Source organism: Poecilia latipinna, unplaced genomic scaffold (genome assembly GCF_001443285.1).
Source record: "Poecilia latipinna isolate Pla-1442-1.1 unplaced genomic scaffold, P_latipinna-1.0 Scaffold469, whole genome shotgun sequence".
In the NCBI taxonomy this organism is placed as follows: domain Eukaryota; kingdom Metazoa; phylum Chordata; class Actinopteri; order Cyprinodontiformes; family Poeciliidae; genus Poecilia; species Poecilia latipinna.
The window spans coordinates 167,121-184,374 of record NW_015113085.1 but is presented as its reverse complement, the minus strand read 5'-3'; the positions used below and the strand labels follow the sequence as shown (position 1 = coordinate 184,374).

The following is a 17,254-nucleotide window of genomic DNA, read 5'->3' as shown; positions in this document are numbered from 1 at the left end:
AACTTTTGTTTTATTTGGAGATACATTTATTTGAAAATGTGAGTTTCAATAACTACCTAAAGTGTGAAAAAGGTTTAAAAAAAACACAGATTTTCAAGGTTTTCAATCTGTTTTAAATCTGTTTTTCACAGTTTCAATTAAATACTAACACAATCACAGGTCAGGTATGGCTATTTAAGGAGTTCTGTAATATATAATCACTGTATATATTACCACAGGGAGGTCGAATGCCCAAAAATTGTACTCAAGTAAAAGCAGCGCTACTTTCACATAATTTTAATCAACTAAAAGTAAAAGGTAGTATCCAAATATCCAAGAAATTACTCAAATAAGGGTAAAAAAAGAAGTATTTGGAGAAAATCTACTCAAGTACTGAGTAACTAATCAAAACATCAATAATTTAATATTTTAAAATGACATCATCAGCTGTATCAAAATATGAAGTTAAGTAGAAATTTGGACCAAGATTACAATAATTCATATCAGTAACAAGACCTGCGCATGTTTGGAGGATCAAACAGGGAAACTTACCTTTGTTGTCTCAGGCGTTGATCTGTCAGAAGACAAAAAACACATAAACATTTATTACTAATTTTACCTGTCATGGCTGTTGAGAAGAAAGTGGACATTCTAATAGTCAAACTAAGCCTCTTATTTCTTTTTAAAAACTTTTAGATATTTCATTTTGCAACAAAACAGGACTGAAGTCCAGTTTAGTATGAAACCAAACGGTGGTGTTCTGTTAAAACTCTTCAAAAACAAATGTCTACCTGACGGCTCCGATGGCTCTTTCCTTCCTCTTTCCTTCACTCTGTGTTTCCACTGAAGAAGCTGAAGCTAAAACTGCAATCATATAAGAAGGATGTTTTACCCTGAAGAGACCTTGGAGTTGTACTGACCCAGACATGAAGCAGTGGAGACACCTGCTGTTCAAGTTCTGCTAAAGAGCAGCTTTGAAATTAATAATCACCTTAATCAGGTGTTTATTTGTCTTTGCATCTGCAAGTTTTTTGTTTCTGTTTTAAAGCCCTGGAGAGTCTAATAATAAAACACAACACAAAATAAATGGTCAAGTTTTGAGGGATGAGTTCCTGCAAACATGTTTCTGTTCAGTTTTTATTTAAAAATGGCGGCAGCTGCTAACTGCAATGGCTGTTCGTAACCAAATCAACAGAAGGCCAGATATGACAAAAGAAAAAACTATATCCTGTTAAGTATTCTTCAAAATAAAAGACTTCCGCTCTCCAAAATAAATCATGCTTTGCACTTAAATATGTTTCACTTCACCCTTTTGTAATTGTGTACAATCATGTTAAATTCAGCGAATAATAATAATAATAATAATGCAAATTATACTTAACATATAAGTGTAAGTCACAACAGAATGAAATGTTCTTTCTCTTAATTATTCACAGCTTGTTAAACGACAGGCATTTACAGATGGCTGAATAAACCTAAGGACACGGGTCCAAAGTGCTTTAAAGGAGAGACGGAGCAGGTTGAATTAGGCGCAGTGGTAAGTGCTAAATGGGTTAAAAAAACATATGAAATTACATCCACCAAAAACCCAAAACAGCTAAAGACCCTAAAGATTCCCATAAACAGATGTTTCCCTTTTCAGGCAGATTTAACTGATTATGCGGAAAATATCTTGACTTTGGCTCTTACGCACTTCCTTCAGGTAATGATTCTTTTTATAAACTTTGCCACATCTGGTGGATTGTAAAGCAGGAATTTGGAAACATGATATTCTGATAAACTCGGTGCTGCGTCACGACTTCACCGTTGGCTGGGAATGTGCTGGACAACAGTGATCATGCAGTGGATTAAAAACAAAAATAACTGTGAAAATACAAAGTTTTTGGGACATAAAAATGAGAGCGTAATATTTTTTTCAAAGGTTTCCCATCTTTAATGGGGTGTGTCATGTAATGTGATTGTTTCTCTTCTAGATGAAGCCACAGGAGGAGAAAAAACACATGTGAATGAACTGATAAACATATCTAAAATATAAATCCATATTTAACATGGGCAAATGCAAATAGAAACAAAACTCTTACATAAAATCAAATAAAAACTGTATTTATGACAAAATAAGTTCATATGTAAATCTAAAAACCTTTGTGAAGAAATGTCACATTTATAAGTGATAAAACATACATAGAGGCTTGTTTGTTTTCAAAGTTTTGCAAAATAAAATGAGAGAAATATTTTTGTAATATTTTTAGAACTTAATGTGATCAAGACTAGAGGAAAATAAAGTTAGATTATTTTTAAAACGCTTCCTCTTTCTGATGCAATAACATAAAAACTTTCAGAATATCACTAAATCTAAACAAGAACTTCAGGTAGATGAGGAGAAAATCACATTCATGAGACACTGAGTGAGAATGGAGACATTTTTGAAAATAATTTAAATTCATATAGTTTTCTAGTCATCTACTATGATTGCCCACAACTGAAAAAATAAAGCTAAACTAAACTCATTTTTGCATTATCACTGTTATTCCATATCTTATTAGCAATGACTGTGTTTGTCGTGCCAAAGTACATGAATATATATTGGTGTGGATTATTTAATCTCCTGACTCATACCTTCCTAATGAGATCACTTTAACCTTTGTAACGTCTCTGTAAAAGATTTTACACATATAAAAAAACTCAATTATATTGAGTTTTTTTATATTTAGTTTTTTATGTATATTTATATACACTTTTTAGAAAAACAAGGAGGTTTTTGAACGTGAAGAGTCAAAAATATGCAAGAAAAAAATCAAAAATAAATTTTAGATTCATGTCAGAAATTTTCTTGAGAAACAAGAAAATTTTTGAGTTTGAAAAATAAACAAATTTTCACATTTTGGAAATTTTCTGAGTTTTAAAAGTCAAAAACTTTCAACTTAAAAACTCAGAAATTTTCTTGTTTATTCTAGAAAATTTCTGAAATTATTCTCAAACTTTCAGAGTTGTTTTATGTACATTTAGTCCTTTATCTACAAGGGCCTCATCATAGCAATGCATAAGAGGATTCAGAAAAACCCACAAATTAAAATATCTAACCACACATTGAATCACATCTGGAACATAAAACAAAAGCACAGCAGCTGTGGCCGGCCGAGCGAGCAGCTGGTGTCAGTCAGGCCTTTTAGGCAGGCTGTAAACTCTGTTCAGGGGAAATGACACTCTGTGCTCCTTGATCTTTGATACTGTCCAACATCACTGCAACATTTTACAGCCTGTCATTAAAGATGATTGGTGGGAAGGAGGAAGAGGGAAATTGCACACCATCCATAGCGCCTGTGGTTCAGCTGATCAGTTCAGTTCACTGGGAAACACAACCGGACCAAGATGGACGGCGCTGGTTGGAGTCGGACATGCGTCGCTCTAGTTGTCTCTGTTTGGATCCATGTCGTTACTGGAAGTGCCATAGGTGAGTAAAGGTGGAATATGTTCGTCTGTAAGCAGGAAACCAGAGCCTACAGTGTAATAAAGCAGTTTTGTTGTACAAAATCTGAGCCGCTACTCTTTAAAGTTAACTCTTAAGTTAAATTATCCACTCTCAGAGAGCGCTGAAAGGTGTTTGATCAGTTTTCGTTTAGTCTAGAATAAGAAAACGAGCTTTTAGTTTAGTACGCTTCAGCTCTGAAGAGAAGACGTCGCTCCTTATCAGTCGGGTCCATGGTTCAAAATCCACACCCTACACTTCTATTACTGTCTCTGTCATCATTTTCATTTGGTGTAAACCCAAAAACCAAAACCGACAGTCCAACTTCAGGTCCTTCAGAACCGAGAAAGAACAGAAAAATATCTAAATTACACCTTGAGGGAAAACAAAGCTAAATATTTTTTACAAATTCAGGTTCTGTTTTTGTGAGAAACATTGGATAAAAACAAAATAACTTCAAGTGGTTATGGTGTCTTTGGAGTCTGGGATGGTATTGTCTTGATTTTATGATCACAACCAGTTTTATGAATTCATAGACATTTGAAGAAACTCATTATTCTGAGATTTAACAAAAGGGAAAAAAGATATGGTGAGCTTAACTAATCGAAAACAAGAAAGCAGTGTCATTTATTGTCAGTGAGACAGAAACTGCGCTTTTTACAGTGCATGTAAACATCTGGTTTTGTTATTTATAATGCAATTATTGTGCAATGTAAGCTAATGAATTCACGTTAGATATTGTGCATCAATTGAATAAGTACAGTAATAGTTTATTGTGACAAATGTTAGCTTAAAACCAAGAAGTAGGTTTGGTTGTATAATTAAACCTGTTTTCTTTTGTTTTTAAATTTCAGTTGTGTAGAAAAAAAAAAGAAAAAAGAATGACCTGAAATATTAGTCAAACAATAAACATTTGGCCTGAATACACGGACATATTGTTCAGAAAGCTAACAAATTTTCCTTTCTCCAAACAACGGCGGATGACTTTTCAAGAGTTGTTTCTTTTAAGAGTTTCACCTTTTCCCGAATCTTTTTCCATTTAAAATGTCAGCTCAATAAGTGCATGATGTCGAAGTAAAACAGTTTTCGAAGGATCGTTGGATTTCTTCGTGGATGTTCGCGATCTTCTTCTTTCCCAGTTGAATGTCGCATGTTGACAATGTCGCCACCTGCTGGTGAAGCAAGATGATTACTCCATTTTAGATTGGAATCTTAAATGAAGCCTCATTAAAATTTTACCCAAAATTTTTGGGTAAAATTTTGGGTAATGTATGTATTGTAAGTTTCAATACATACAGAAACTTGTACTTACTACCCAAATTTGTAACAGACTACGGTTTACTAAAAAAAAAAAAAAAAGAAGTATTCTAGTAAAAATATCAGGTCTTTTACACAGTAACTTTTTATATGCAGAATCATGTTTATTATCGCTGTCAGTGCCTTTATTGTTCTTAGTTTTATGGTTTATTTTATTTATTTACGACTCTTAGTATATCTTGTACGTGTTTTATGAGGGACCTTGACAACTCAGTTTTGTATTTTTATTAGGGCTGGGCGTTTAAATATTGATAATGTAAATTCCAATGTGAATGTTGGTATCGGATCTATTTTACTCTCAGAAGATTGATACTTTTGTTAACAGTTTCTCTTCCATATGTCCAACAAATTACTGAGATGTCATCCCAGAGTTTATGCCAGTGCATGCAGAAATTAAAGTGCCAAATATCAAGAGCTTACTTTTTAAGTTTGAGAGAAGGATTTTATATGTTTCTAATGTTTGCACTTAACACTTTCTTTTAAAAAACAATCTGTTTAATCCTCCCGTAAGCATAGTTTTATTATTATCTATTCAGGCAGCTGAAAAAAAAATATTACTGGAACTCAAAAATATACACTTATGAAAAGATATATATTTCAAACCTGTAATATGAATAAGTCTAAATACCAGATATTGAAGAGAAAAAGTATTTCTATGTATATTAAATACAGATTTTAGTTAGAGACTCAGTTATTCTAATAAAAAGTTGTGTGTAGAAGATAATTGTTGAATTATGTTGTTTCAACATACTACTACTACATACTTCTAACTACTTCGGTTAGTTATTTAGCTAACTGAAGTAAAATAACCACCACATTATTCAATTAAAGTTACATTTTAAAAGTAGCACTACTTCAACATATTTTACTGAAGCTAAAAGTAAGCGTAAAAAAGTTTTTTGGTAAAAACACAAGAACTGATTAACTAATCAAAACATCAGTCAATTAATATCTAAAAATTACATAATCAGATTGATCAAAATGTAAAGTTATGACGAAATGTATTGTTTATATATATTTATTTTTAAGGACCAAAATAAAAATAATTCATATAAATAACAAAATCAGGCAAAAGAAAAAAATTATTTATTTATTTCAATATAAAACTTATGGTTCTAATAAAAACTGCAGGTGTGTGTCCGGTAATTCTTCTTGATGAAAACAGGCTGTTCTTCATTCAGTGAAGTTACACACACTGGGTAAAGCAGCGATGCTTCATAATACAATTGAAAAGTACAGCATAGTTAAAATACTCCTATTAGGACATTTATTCCAAAAAGTTACTCAAGTAAATATAAATGAGTAAATGTAGCTAGTAACTCTGAGAATTAGATCATTATTATTGGATTGACATCAGTATTTCCAGTAATTTATAGGCCTTTAGTAGCACATATGATATGACAATGAAGAATCTTGAATCTGTGCAATATTAGCAATTTTTCCTCTCCGAACTTCGGTGAAAAAACCTGAATGAGCTCATTCTGCAGATTTCCTTAAAGTTATTTATGTTTCTGCAGGTAGCACCACCATAACCTGTGGTTCAGGGTCTGCCACTGTAAATCTGGGTGCAGTGGATGAAGGATATTCAGGTAAGATGATAAAAACACTAATTTAATTCTGATTAAAATAGTTAAATTAAGACTGACTTCCTCTGTTGAGTATGCCTTTTCTCTGTCATGTTGCAGAAACATATCATTTATTGGTAGCTGGATTTAATGAATTCACGAGGAAATTTAGTTTACCGGATAATTTTTTTGCTGCTGCAGGTGATGTGGAGCTGGTGTCCGGTATCCCAGCTGGTACTACCCTGAAGCTGAAGGGAGACCCTTTTGAGTCGCACCTTCAGTTTCTGGAGTTGAACTTCACAGTAGGGGAAACCACAGCGACTGTTCGCACCAAGAAGCCGCTCGACGCCGACGTCGTAGTCTCTGACGTAAGCTCCCCCACTTTACTGTACCTGAAATTGTTTGCTGAATATTTAATGCAGTTTTTGTTTCTTCACTGAAATGTCCAACTTCATTTATGCTGCAGCAGAACTAACATCCTCTGTGTTTCTGTGTTGCAGGTTGATAGAGTCCTGTACTATAGCTTAGTGTGCAACGATGATTTGTCGGTGGGTGAAATTCCACAATTATGGAGCAAACATGACAAACTCATTGATTAACAACTAAAATGCGTCACTTTGTTTTTATTTTTACAGTACAAAAACTCCCGCAGGCTGATAATCAATGATATCAATGACAACAGTCCAGTATTTGATGAGAAGTTTTATTCTAAATCTATTTTAGAGGTAAGTCAATCTGTTGGAAAGGAATGTAAACCTTTCATACATCTAAGAATCAGGTGATTAACAGAAATATTATTGATGGTGATAAAAAAAATTCAGTGTTGTCAAAATAAATCTCCAACTTTATGACTTCATGCTTCAGCCTTTCTCAAATAAATGAGAAAGCAGCCGATTTATCTCTCCTCGCTTTCTCTCTCTGTCTTGTCTTCCTTTTTTCATACCAGGATTAAACAGTTTAGCATATTTTTAAAACATGCTGCCTTAAAGAAATCCAAAAATAACCTCCTGGAAGTTTTTTCTGTTAAAAGGAATTATTTCTTTCCACAGTGGCCATTTGCATGCTCTGGATGATGAGTATCACTGCAAAAACACAAAATCTTACCAAGTATTTTTGGTCTAGTTTCTAGAACAAATATCTCAACAAAAGTAGCTGAGAAGTAACTTTTCAGCAAGAAATTGTAGCTTGTTTTAAGTAAATAATTCCTTAATATTGTTTTTAAAAAGTACTAGTTCCACTAGTTTCATGTATAGTAAGATATTTTTGCCATCTGCCAGTGGAACGAGTCCTTTTTAAATTAATATCTTTGCTATAACGTTAGTTTTGTCATATTTCAAGCGTACTAATATATTTAACGAAAAACTTGATAACTTGGTTAGTGGGTTTACTTCAATAGAAAGAAGTTTTTTAATCTGTCTGTAGTTGGAAAGAAATGACTATTTTTCTGTCCATAAGGTGGACAGAAAAATACTGTTTATCAAGTATTAAAGAGACAGAAAACATTTCATACTAAACAGATTGGATTATTCAAAAGTTTACAAAACTTTCCCTCATTTTTGTCCATCTTGGCCTCAAATAATTCAGCTTAATTAAAGACCAGATCTGAGACTTTTTTCATTTTGTGCTGCAGCCTTTCTTATCTTTCAATCAGGTTGTTGCTGTTTTTTATATCTAAAATCTCATTCATAAGCTTAATCTGTTTAGATTTTGGAGACTAAATGAATGGTTGTGTTTTTTTGGTGCACAGTGATGATGGTGTGTCGATCTGTTGTTTTGCAGATTCACACTGTGAACACGGAGGTTCTGCGAGTGAGAGCTAGAGACGCAGACAGCACACCTGCGTTCAACCTCCTGACATACACCTATGTAAGAACTCTGAAAGTTAAATAACAATAATTATTTAAGTCGACTACTCTCTATGAGTAAGAAAAGTAGGTGGTGATGTTGACACCAACTGTGCTACATCAATCTTAGCTGCACAAATGTAATTGTTTGACTTTGTTAATGTCGGGTTGATCTCTGATGACCTCTGGAAATGTTTTATTAAAATCTAACGTAACAAATGAACATTTTTGCTGCACAAACGTTGACACTAACTTCTTGGCAATAATCAGTATTTTCTCCATTATGTGTTAGCCCTATATGGACCTAAAAAACATGCTTTTTACTACCAAATCATTGTATTTTCCATTCTAATTTTATGATAATTAAGCCCATTAAGTGTATTAAAAGTTTAGCATTTTTTGGTTTTCTACAAATGTTCTGTATATCACTGACTATTGATGCCATTGTTCTCCTTCTAGACTCCAGTAACACCAGACTTTTCCTTATCAAACTCCGGGGCGTTTATGTTAATCAGACCTCTGAACTACAACGTTGTACCAAAGTACAATTTTATTGTCACTGCCACGGTAAGAAAACACAGAAACAAACTATATTTATACACTCTGATTTATTTAACTCTTATAATGAATATATCATCCCTTTCTTTGTTGTTCCTGTTGCAGGACAGCGGCGGAAACAACGACACAACCTCAGTTGAGATCGTTGTACAAGACTTTGACAACTTAAATCCCTTTTTCAGCCACAGTCTCTACCAGGCTGTTGTTCCAGAGAACCAGGTGAGGCTCATTTAGTGGTTATGTGAGTTTTACCTCATTGTTTGGATGTAAAGCAGAAATTTATTTCAAACTGACAGAATTGTTGTGAAGAACAGACTGACTGTGTTTCAGGACGGGGATCTCAGTGAAATACGACCAGAACCAATAAAGGCCCAAGATGGAGACACTGGGATCAACGAGACGATAACATACAGCATCACTTCAGGTACAGAAACCTGCTGTGGTAAAACTGTCAGTTCAGACATGTTTACCATAGAACAGGAGCACATTAATCAGTCATATAAATCTAAAATATGTATGTCTGTTCAGTCTCTCCTGCCGATTACCAAGCAAACTTCAACATCGACGCCGACACCGGAGTTCTGACTGTGGTGACGTCGTTTGACAGGGAGGAAATGGACAGCAGTGAAATCTCTGTCAGCATCAAGGTATTATAATAAGAGGAATAATATGTCATATATTTATTATTTATTAATGTCTCTAAAATCAGACATTTATGTACATTTCTGCTGCATTTGAACTCTGAAATAATCTGGCAGTAGAACGCAGATTATTTCACTTAAACAAGACATGTTTCCCATTTCATAAGTGAAATAATCTGTAATTAAACTTGTACTTTTTCATCAATATTAAGAAATTATATACTTAAAAGAAGCTCCTGTATCTTGCTGAAAAGCTATTTGAGTTAAGTTAGTTTTGTCTTATTTCAATCGTACTAAGATATTTGCACTCGTAACTTGAACAAAATTACTTGGTGAGATTTTGTGTTTTTGCAGTGTGTAAACTTCTGCTTTTAACTGTATATATTAGGGAAACGCCAACAAAAGAATTTGGGCCGACATTATATTGCTGTTTTGACCGATAAGCGATATTTACCGATATTATATAAATCTTTTTCTACTGTTTTGACACCTCTGGGGAAAGAAAGCTACCAGAAACAGACTGGAACAAGATGGAAATAGATATCAGTTGTTTATATCAGCCCAGTTTTATTTATGTCCCAATACCGATATGTTAAAAAAAATAACTAATATTGGCTGATATCGATGTTGGTGTCGATATATCGTGCATCCCAAGTTAATAAAGATATGTCACTAGTTCAGAAAGCCATGACATGGACTCACTGTAGCGTTGAGCTCAGCCTGTATGAAATATGATTGTGTGTCTGCAGGCGGCCCAGAGAGACGACCCTCTGAAGACCGCCGATGCCGTCGTGTCCGTCACGGTGCAAGATGTGAACGACAACGCTCCAGAGTTTGATCAGTCGAGTTACAACATCTCCCTTCTGGAAAACTCCCCCGCTAACACCGTCGTGTTCAAAGCTGTCGTCACCGATAAGGACCAGGTGGACTTTACTGACACAACAACTGGGCTTTACTCTTACGTTAATGCAAAGTTTATTATTTAATTTCTCTTCTGTTCTTGTCAATCGTTCCACAGGGAGGATTCGTGGGAACCCTGCAAATCCTCCCAGAATCAACCTCCTTCTCCATCAGCCCTGACGGGACGGTCCGAGTCATAAACCCTGAGGTTCTGGACCGAGAGGTCACCGAGACATTCGTATTCCAGGTGAAGAGAATTTTATCCTAATTACACTGCAAAAACACATAATCTTATTAGGTATTTTTTGTCTAGTTTCTAGTGCAAATATCTTAGTGCATATTAAATTTTACAAAACTAACTTACACGGAACTTTTCAGGAAGACATAGGAGCTGCTTTAAGTCAATAATTTTAGTAATGTAAATTAAAAAATACTACTTCCAATGGCAGATTATTTCACTTACAACATGGGAAAAATATCTTGTTCCGAGTGAAATAATCTGCTAGTGTAACCGGCACTTTTGATCAATAGCGATTATTTATTTAAAAAATCTCCCACTTCTTGCTGAAAAGTTACTTGTGAGTTAGTTTTGTCTTGTTTAAAATGTTCTCAGTAGGACTGGACAATATGGCTGAAACACATACCATATTTCATATCAGTTGATATCGATAATTATTGATTTGATTTTCTTATTAAATATCTGAAATACTGCCAAACTTGTGGCGTGACTCTTCCTGTTTTATCTCAGTTTCCTCCCGTGCTGTTGTACTAAGTTTCTCTTTTCACTCCATGTCATTGTTTTTTATTTTTAAGCAATTATGAGGATCAGTGGTGAAACCTGAAACTGCTGCTGCACAAGTTACTCGACAGGTTGTTGCTAGGTAACCAAAGAGCGAGTGAGTTGCTAGGTAACCAAAGAGCGAGTGAGTTGCTAGGTAACCAAAGAGCGAGTGAGTTGATTCCACCTCACTTGCCACGAGAGGTTGAGCAGCTAAAGCATTTCCTTTGCCTACATCCCCCAGAATGCTTTGCGGTTCTGGATCAGAGTTCAGTGAAATTATATCTTCTGACATTGATCATGTATTTGTCTCTATATATATTGTATATATTGCCCTGCCCTACTACTAAAATAATTGCACTATAAACCAGACAATAATACTTAAGATTTAGAAACCCTAAATTGTGGCGTTTATTTTTAGCTCGTGAGCAGGGTGAATACAATGCATCTGTATGATTTTTTTCCAATTTGAAGATTGAAGCGAAGGAGACAGAAGTTCCCAATCAAATTACAACAGCTCAAGTCACCATTAACCTCCTGGATGAGAACGACAACAGTCCGGCGTTCACCAGCAGCATGTATGAAGGACAGGTGTTTAAAAATCAGACAGTAGGAATGCTGGTTGTCAAGGTGAGGAAGGGAAACAGCTCACACATTTAATTTAATAATCACAAATATTAGCTGAACATTTGATAAATTACGCACTGATGAGTTTGTTGTTGACTCTACAGGTTGAGGCAGAGGATCCAGACGATGGAAAGAACGGGGAGATCCAATATTCCATTACATTCGGGAACAATGATGGATACTTCTCCATCGATCCTAGTACCGGAGAGATCAGTCTGGCTAAAGTCATTACTCTGGAGGAAAACCAAGTGCTGGAGTTCCCTCTCTACATCACTGCCAGAGACGGTAAATCATTAATGTTTTCTGGAGCATCCTGTAAGAATTACCTTTAGAAACTAAGAAAAATTCACCTTTTTTCTAGAAAATGTTTTAAAATTATCTCGAAATTTCTGATTTTTTTTTATTTTTATGGAAATGTACCCTTATTTTTATTTTTTTTACAATGGCCCTAATACTCCATTGTGTTTCAGTGTGTACATGTGAGACGCATCTTTTTTGAAATGGTGTAACCCACATGCGCCACCCACTGGCCTGGCATACCTACTACAGCGCTTCTGTTATGCTGCAGTCTACCGAGTGGCCACATTTTTTTCTTAAACGAGTCTTAGAGAGAAAATAAAGTAGAGAGACGAGAAAAGGAGATCTTAGGGCTAAAAAGAAAAACCTGAAACACAATCACTAATCTGAAACCCAGTTCTAATTAACAAATAATAATAATGATCCAAGATTACAGAGAAATAAACTAAGACCAGATCTAAGTAAACAATAAAGACATTATTACACAGATTAAACTAAAAGTTAATCAGATTATAACACAGAGCTCAGAGCAACAGCTGTAACTATTCAGCAGGAATCAAAACATTGTCCTATAATAGTTATATAAAGTTTATTTATCCTTCAAACTCTATCTTTCAGCACATATACCTCGTCTACTTATCCAATTTATGGAGGTTATAAAACTGTTATTGCAGCTAGTTGTAAATCATGTGACCGTAGATTTATGAAACGTTTATTTCTGGGTCAGAACGCTTCCTGATAACAGGAAGATTTTCTGTCTCCCTGCGTTTGGTTACTTTAAAAATCTATTCGCTCAGAACAGGCATGACGGTAAAAACTGAATCGCAGTGACATTTCTGCCCTCTTCTCCTTCAGGAGGTACCGTATCCCGTTCCACATCAGCACAGGCGATCATTCGCGCTCCAGGTAACTCGAAACCTCAGTTTCTACAGGAACTCTACCAAGGCGCCGTAGAAGAGGAGCAGGAACCAGGAGCTCTGGTTGTGAAGGTAAGATAAATACAGCTGGAAAAGTATAAAACCATTTCACTCAGAATAACACAAAACATTCACTAAACTACTGGCTATTCGGGTCCAAAAAGTGGCAACAACGTTGCTCGGACAAAAGTAATTTCCTTTGTCCTGACTCTCCACTCACCCTCAGACTTGGCCACGCCCCTTAGCGTTTCCTGACTCCGCCCACTTTGGCGACATTTTCCAAAATTTGTCTGGGGGTGGAGTTATGCTTGTCACTGCAGCGAGGGAGGGTATTTTATTTCTTTTTTGCATTTCATTGTAATCATGTAAATAGCATATGATTAAATCAGAATAAAAAGAAATAAACATTAAAATATGGTTTAACTGGATTTTTACGACGCTGCATTAGGACCACAGCAGATAGAAAAAAAGGGAGTACATTTCTGCCAAAAAATCATTTTCTGGAGAAAAAATACAAGGAAATTTCTCAGTTTGAAAAGTCAAAAATTTTCCATAAAAAAGTAAATTAATGCATCATTTTCCTTCTGCTTCACATTTATGCTCTAATATCACATAAAATCTCAACAAAATACATCAAATTTCATAATGAAAGCATCAATACTCATGATGAAATATTATGAGTATTTTTGCAGGTTTTTTGCATTTTGCAAAAGTAAAATCCGTTTAGCCTCCTAAATGTTTCCTCGTTGGTTTCAGGTGAACTTCCTCGCGATTTCTTCTGAGCCTGTGACCCTTCAAGTTACAACAGAAGCTGATAAGTTCTCCATCTCCGAAACTGGTGAAGTCACAACCACAGTGAAGCTTGACCATGACGACGGCCCACACAACTACTCAGTGGGAATCTCCATCAGCGACGGCGCCACCACTGACACGGCGGTCGTTGAGGTTCAGGTCACTGACATCAACGACAACAGCCCTGTTTTCGCCTCCAGTTCTGTCTCAAAGTCTGTCCCAGAGGACACAGAGGTGGGATCCAACATTACTGAAGTCGCAGCCACAGACAAAGACAGCGGCTTCAACCAGGAGATCAGATACTCCCTGAGAGGAGGGGATGGGCGGTTCTTCATCGACCCAGTGTCCGGGATGGTGAGCCTGGCTGCTGCGCTCGACAGGGAGACCACAGCTGCGTACGAGCTGCTGGTGGTGGCTGAAGATCAGGGTCGCCCTGCCAGGTCCGCCACCGCCACGCTGGCGATCCAAGTAACCGACGCCAACGACAACACCCCGAGGTTCTCACAGCCGGAGTATCAGGTGGAAGTGTCCGAAACCGAGGCAGTGGGAACAAGCCTCCTGACGCTGTCGGCTGAAGATCCGGACGAAGGAGCGAATGGGAGAGTCACCTACAGCATCTCCGAGCAGAGTCCATCATCTGAGCCGGCGGTTTTTCAGCTGGATGCCTCCAGCGGGATCCTGAGTCTCGTCCAACCTCTGAACTACAGCGAGGTCAAAGAGTTCACCCTGAGCGTTCAGGCGTCGGATGGCGGATCGCCCTCGCTGGTCGGAAATGGATCTGTGGTGGTGAAGGTGAAGGACGTCAACAACAACCCTCCAAAGTTCAGCAAAGAGCGCTACGATGTGGCGATCTCTGAGAATCTGGCCAGCGGCGCATCCATCCTCACTTTGGAGGTCACTGACGTAGATGAGGTGAGGTCAGAGGTCGGGAGAGTCCCCACAAACTGTACTCAAGTACCAGTAGCACGACTTCAACATATTTTTACTTGAGTAAAAGTAAAAAGTCGTTTTCCAAGAAATTATTAAGAGTAAGGGTAAAAAGAGTGATCAATTTACCAATTACTTCATATTTAAAAATTACATCACCAAATGAACCAAAATATAAAGTTAAGTGGAAATTTTGATATTTTATGGACCAAAATGATAATAATTCATATAAGTAACAAAAAATAACAAAATCAAGCAAAAGATCAGTTTCATTCAATGGAAAACATGAAAATTTAACAAAAACTGCAGGTGTGTTTCTGTGTCTGGTGGGTTTTTGGTTAAAACATGTTTGTTTTTCATTCAGTGGGTTGAAAATCCAGACATTTACTCAGGCATGAGTAGAAATACTTCACAATTAAAGGGGTCGGCAACATTTACAACTCTAAAAACTATTTTACCTTCAGTCCATGTTAAAAAAAAACAAATAATTTTTTTCTTTTATTATTATTATTACTAAAGAAAACAAACTTCAACTGCTTTGAAAATGATGAATTGTTTCCATAAAAGGAATAAATGTTTTCTTAAATTTTAAAACATTTCTTTAAAAATAAATCCCACGTACTTTACAACCTAATAGTAAAAAAAGGAAGAAAATATTCACTACATAATAGATACATCTAAGAAAGGTATTTATTTATTACCTTTATATTTTTAAATATTGCTCAGTGCTTTACTCTTGTCCATCTTTTATTTATTTAACAAACGTTTCTTCCTGTGCAGGTCGGATTCTCCAATGGTCACTTCGTTTACACCAGTGATACTTTTGACATAAACAATCAAGGAGTCGTTTCACTAAAGAAAGACTCGACTCTGGACAGAGAGACGAAGGACAGCTACATGCTACAGGTAAGCAGGTATCGTTCTGTACAACGTGATTATATTTTATGCTTTGGTTTTGCTGTTTGTGTCGTGGATGACAAACTTCTGAGTATTTCTATCAAATTTTCAACTTTTCAAACTCAGAAATCGTCAGATTATTCTCAACATTTCTGAGTTTTTTGGTAAAAATTTACTCCTCTTTTTTATATATAATAGCCCTAATACACAATTTTACACCAACTCCATACATCTACCATCTAATCTACGTTACCGTGAAGTTTAGATGAAGTGTCTTTTTTTTGTTGTAGCGTTTTTCCACGTCCAAGAGAACATTGACGTAATTTTCCACATGATATCTGAGTTGATTGCAACAGGACATAAACAACGGTTAGAGGTCAACGTTTCCCCGCCCCGTTTGGATGAAGAACAACGAAATGTTTATCACAGACGGCTGTATATCCGTAAAGTGCTTGGCTGCTGATAAACATAAAATTAAATATTTACAAGTCAACATATCTCAGCAGCGCAAACTGTTTTTCCAAATCTTTGGAGCAAAAATAGGTCACAGTAAATTTTAGAGTGAGATATAAGGACGTCAAATCACGCTAGAAATTATTGGGATAAATGATAAAATTGTCATTTTGAGACCATTTTCAAGTAATATAATAATAATTGCATAATAATGTGAGCTCATCCACTCAAAGATTCAAAACACTGGAACAGGAAAACATTTAAAAATCCAAAATAACCAACAAAACTGCAGACTAACTACTTCGTATCGGGTGTCAAATGTTTGCAGCGTTTCTCAAAATGGCGGCTTTTCAACGATATCAAATGGAGCATCTCTTTGTTGTCCAAATGGAAATGATTTTAATTTATCGTGTGGTTAATTGATTTATTGTTTATTGTGCTCTAAGCTGTAAATCCTTCCTGTTTCAGGTTGTAGCTGTGGATCAGCCCACCGACGGCCTGAGCGCCACGGCTCAGCTCAACATCACCGTCCTGGACTATAACGACAACAGCCCTCAGTTCCCCAACATCCCTTACCCCTTGGAGATCCCAGAGGGAGAATATTCAGCCAAAAACCCCGGAGAAATTTTCACCATCCAGCCCACAGACGCAGATATCGGTCTGAACGGGGAGGTCACCCTCTCACTCAGTCCACCTCACCCCATTTTCAGCTTCAGAGAGGTGAGCCTCAAATCTAGTGGAGTAAAACCAGCATCTTTATCTTCCCTAATAGCGAACAGCCAGAGAGTTTTGCTTTGTGGATCTTGAAGTCATGTTTGTTTTGCAGGATGGGATGCTGTTGGTTGTTGGTTCCTTGGATCGGGAAAAAACGGAAACGTACAACCTGGTTCTGAAGGCTTCAGACAAAGGCAGCCCACAGAGAGAGGTGAGACAAAGCTGCAGCTAACCTTTTTATTTCCCTTTAAATGTCTTTAGTATTTAGTTTTATAACGGAGAATAATAGGAATAATTCAGAGAATTCATTAAATCTAATAGTACTTAAAGGTGACTTATTATGCCTCCTTGAACAGGGTGGGATTGGTATATACAAAACATGTTTATGACTTTTTTTGCTTACAATCTTCCTTAAATAATGAGATTTAATCTGATCAGTTCTGGCTCCTATCAGAATGAGTCATTTTATGGTGTCTTGTCACTTTAAATCCAGACAAGCTGCTTCTGGCCACACCCACTAACTCAACATTTACACTTGCACATAAAAATGGCTGCAAACTGATGCGTAAATATGCAACCGTA

The 17,254-nt window shown here is 36.2% G+C and overlaps 2 protein-coding genes across 2 annotated transcripts in view; one reads left to right on the top strand and one right to left on the bottom strand.

The window, feature by feature from the left end:
- The window catches only part of LOC106951706 (uncharacterized), a 6,222-nt gene extending 5,328 nt beyond the window's left edge, over positions 1 to 894 (bottom strand). The window contains exons 1-2 of the mRNA XM_015039381.1: positions 771 to 894; positions 532 to 553 (exon numbers count right to left, since the gene is read on the bottom strand). Of these exons, the coding sequence (XP_014894867.1) occupies positions 532 to 553; positions 771 to 853 (105 nt within the window). The 5' untranslated portion in view covers positions 854 to 894. The remainder of the gene's footprint in view (positions 1 to 531; positions 554 to 770) is intronic.
- Positions 895 to 2,980: 2,086 nt separating this feature from the next.
- LOC106951711 (protein dachsous-like) overlaps positions 2,981 to 17,254 on the top strand; it is a 24,657-nt gene continuing 10,383 nt past the window's right edge. The window contains exons 1-19 of the mRNA XM_015039383.1: positions 2,981 to 3,430; positions 6,280 to 6,351; positions 6,529 to 6,695; positions 6,828 to 6,875; positions 6,963 to 7,052; positions 8,107 to 8,193; positions 8,631 to 8,738; positions 8,835 to 8,948; positions 9,060 to 9,153; positions 9,258 to 9,376; positions 10,120 to 10,293; positions 10,389 to 10,517; positions 11,523 to 11,678; positions 11,780 to 11,960; positions 12,828 to 12,961; positions 13,646 to 14,593; positions 15,389 to 15,514; positions 16,427 to 16,678; positions 16,785 to 16,883. Of these exons, the coding sequence (XP_014894869.1) occupies positions 3,349 to 3,430; positions 6,280 to 6,351; positions 6,529 to 6,695; positions 6,828 to 6,875; positions 6,963 to 7,052; positions 8,107 to 8,193; positions 8,631 to 8,738; positions 8,835 to 8,948; positions 9,060 to 9,153; positions 9,258 to 9,376; positions 10,120 to 10,293; positions 10,389 to 10,517; positions 11,523 to 11,678; positions 11,780 to 11,960; positions 12,828 to 12,961; positions 13,646 to 14,593; positions 15,389 to 15,514; positions 16,427 to 16,678; positions 16,785 to 16,883 (3,180 nt within the window). The 5' untranslated portion in view covers positions 2,981 to 3,348. The remainder of the gene's footprint in view (positions 3,431 to 6,279; positions 6,352 to 6,528; positions 6,696 to 6,827; positions 6,876 to 6,962; positions 7,053 to 8,106; positions 8,194 to 8,630; positions 8,739 to 8,834; positions 8,949 to 9,059; positions 9,154 to 9,257; positions 9,377 to 10,119; positions 10,294 to 10,388; positions 10,518 to 11,522; positions 11,679 to 11,779; positions 11,961 to 12,827; positions 12,962 to 13,645; positions 14,594 to 15,388; positions 15,515 to 16,426; positions 16,679 to 16,784; positions 16,884 to 17,254) is intronic.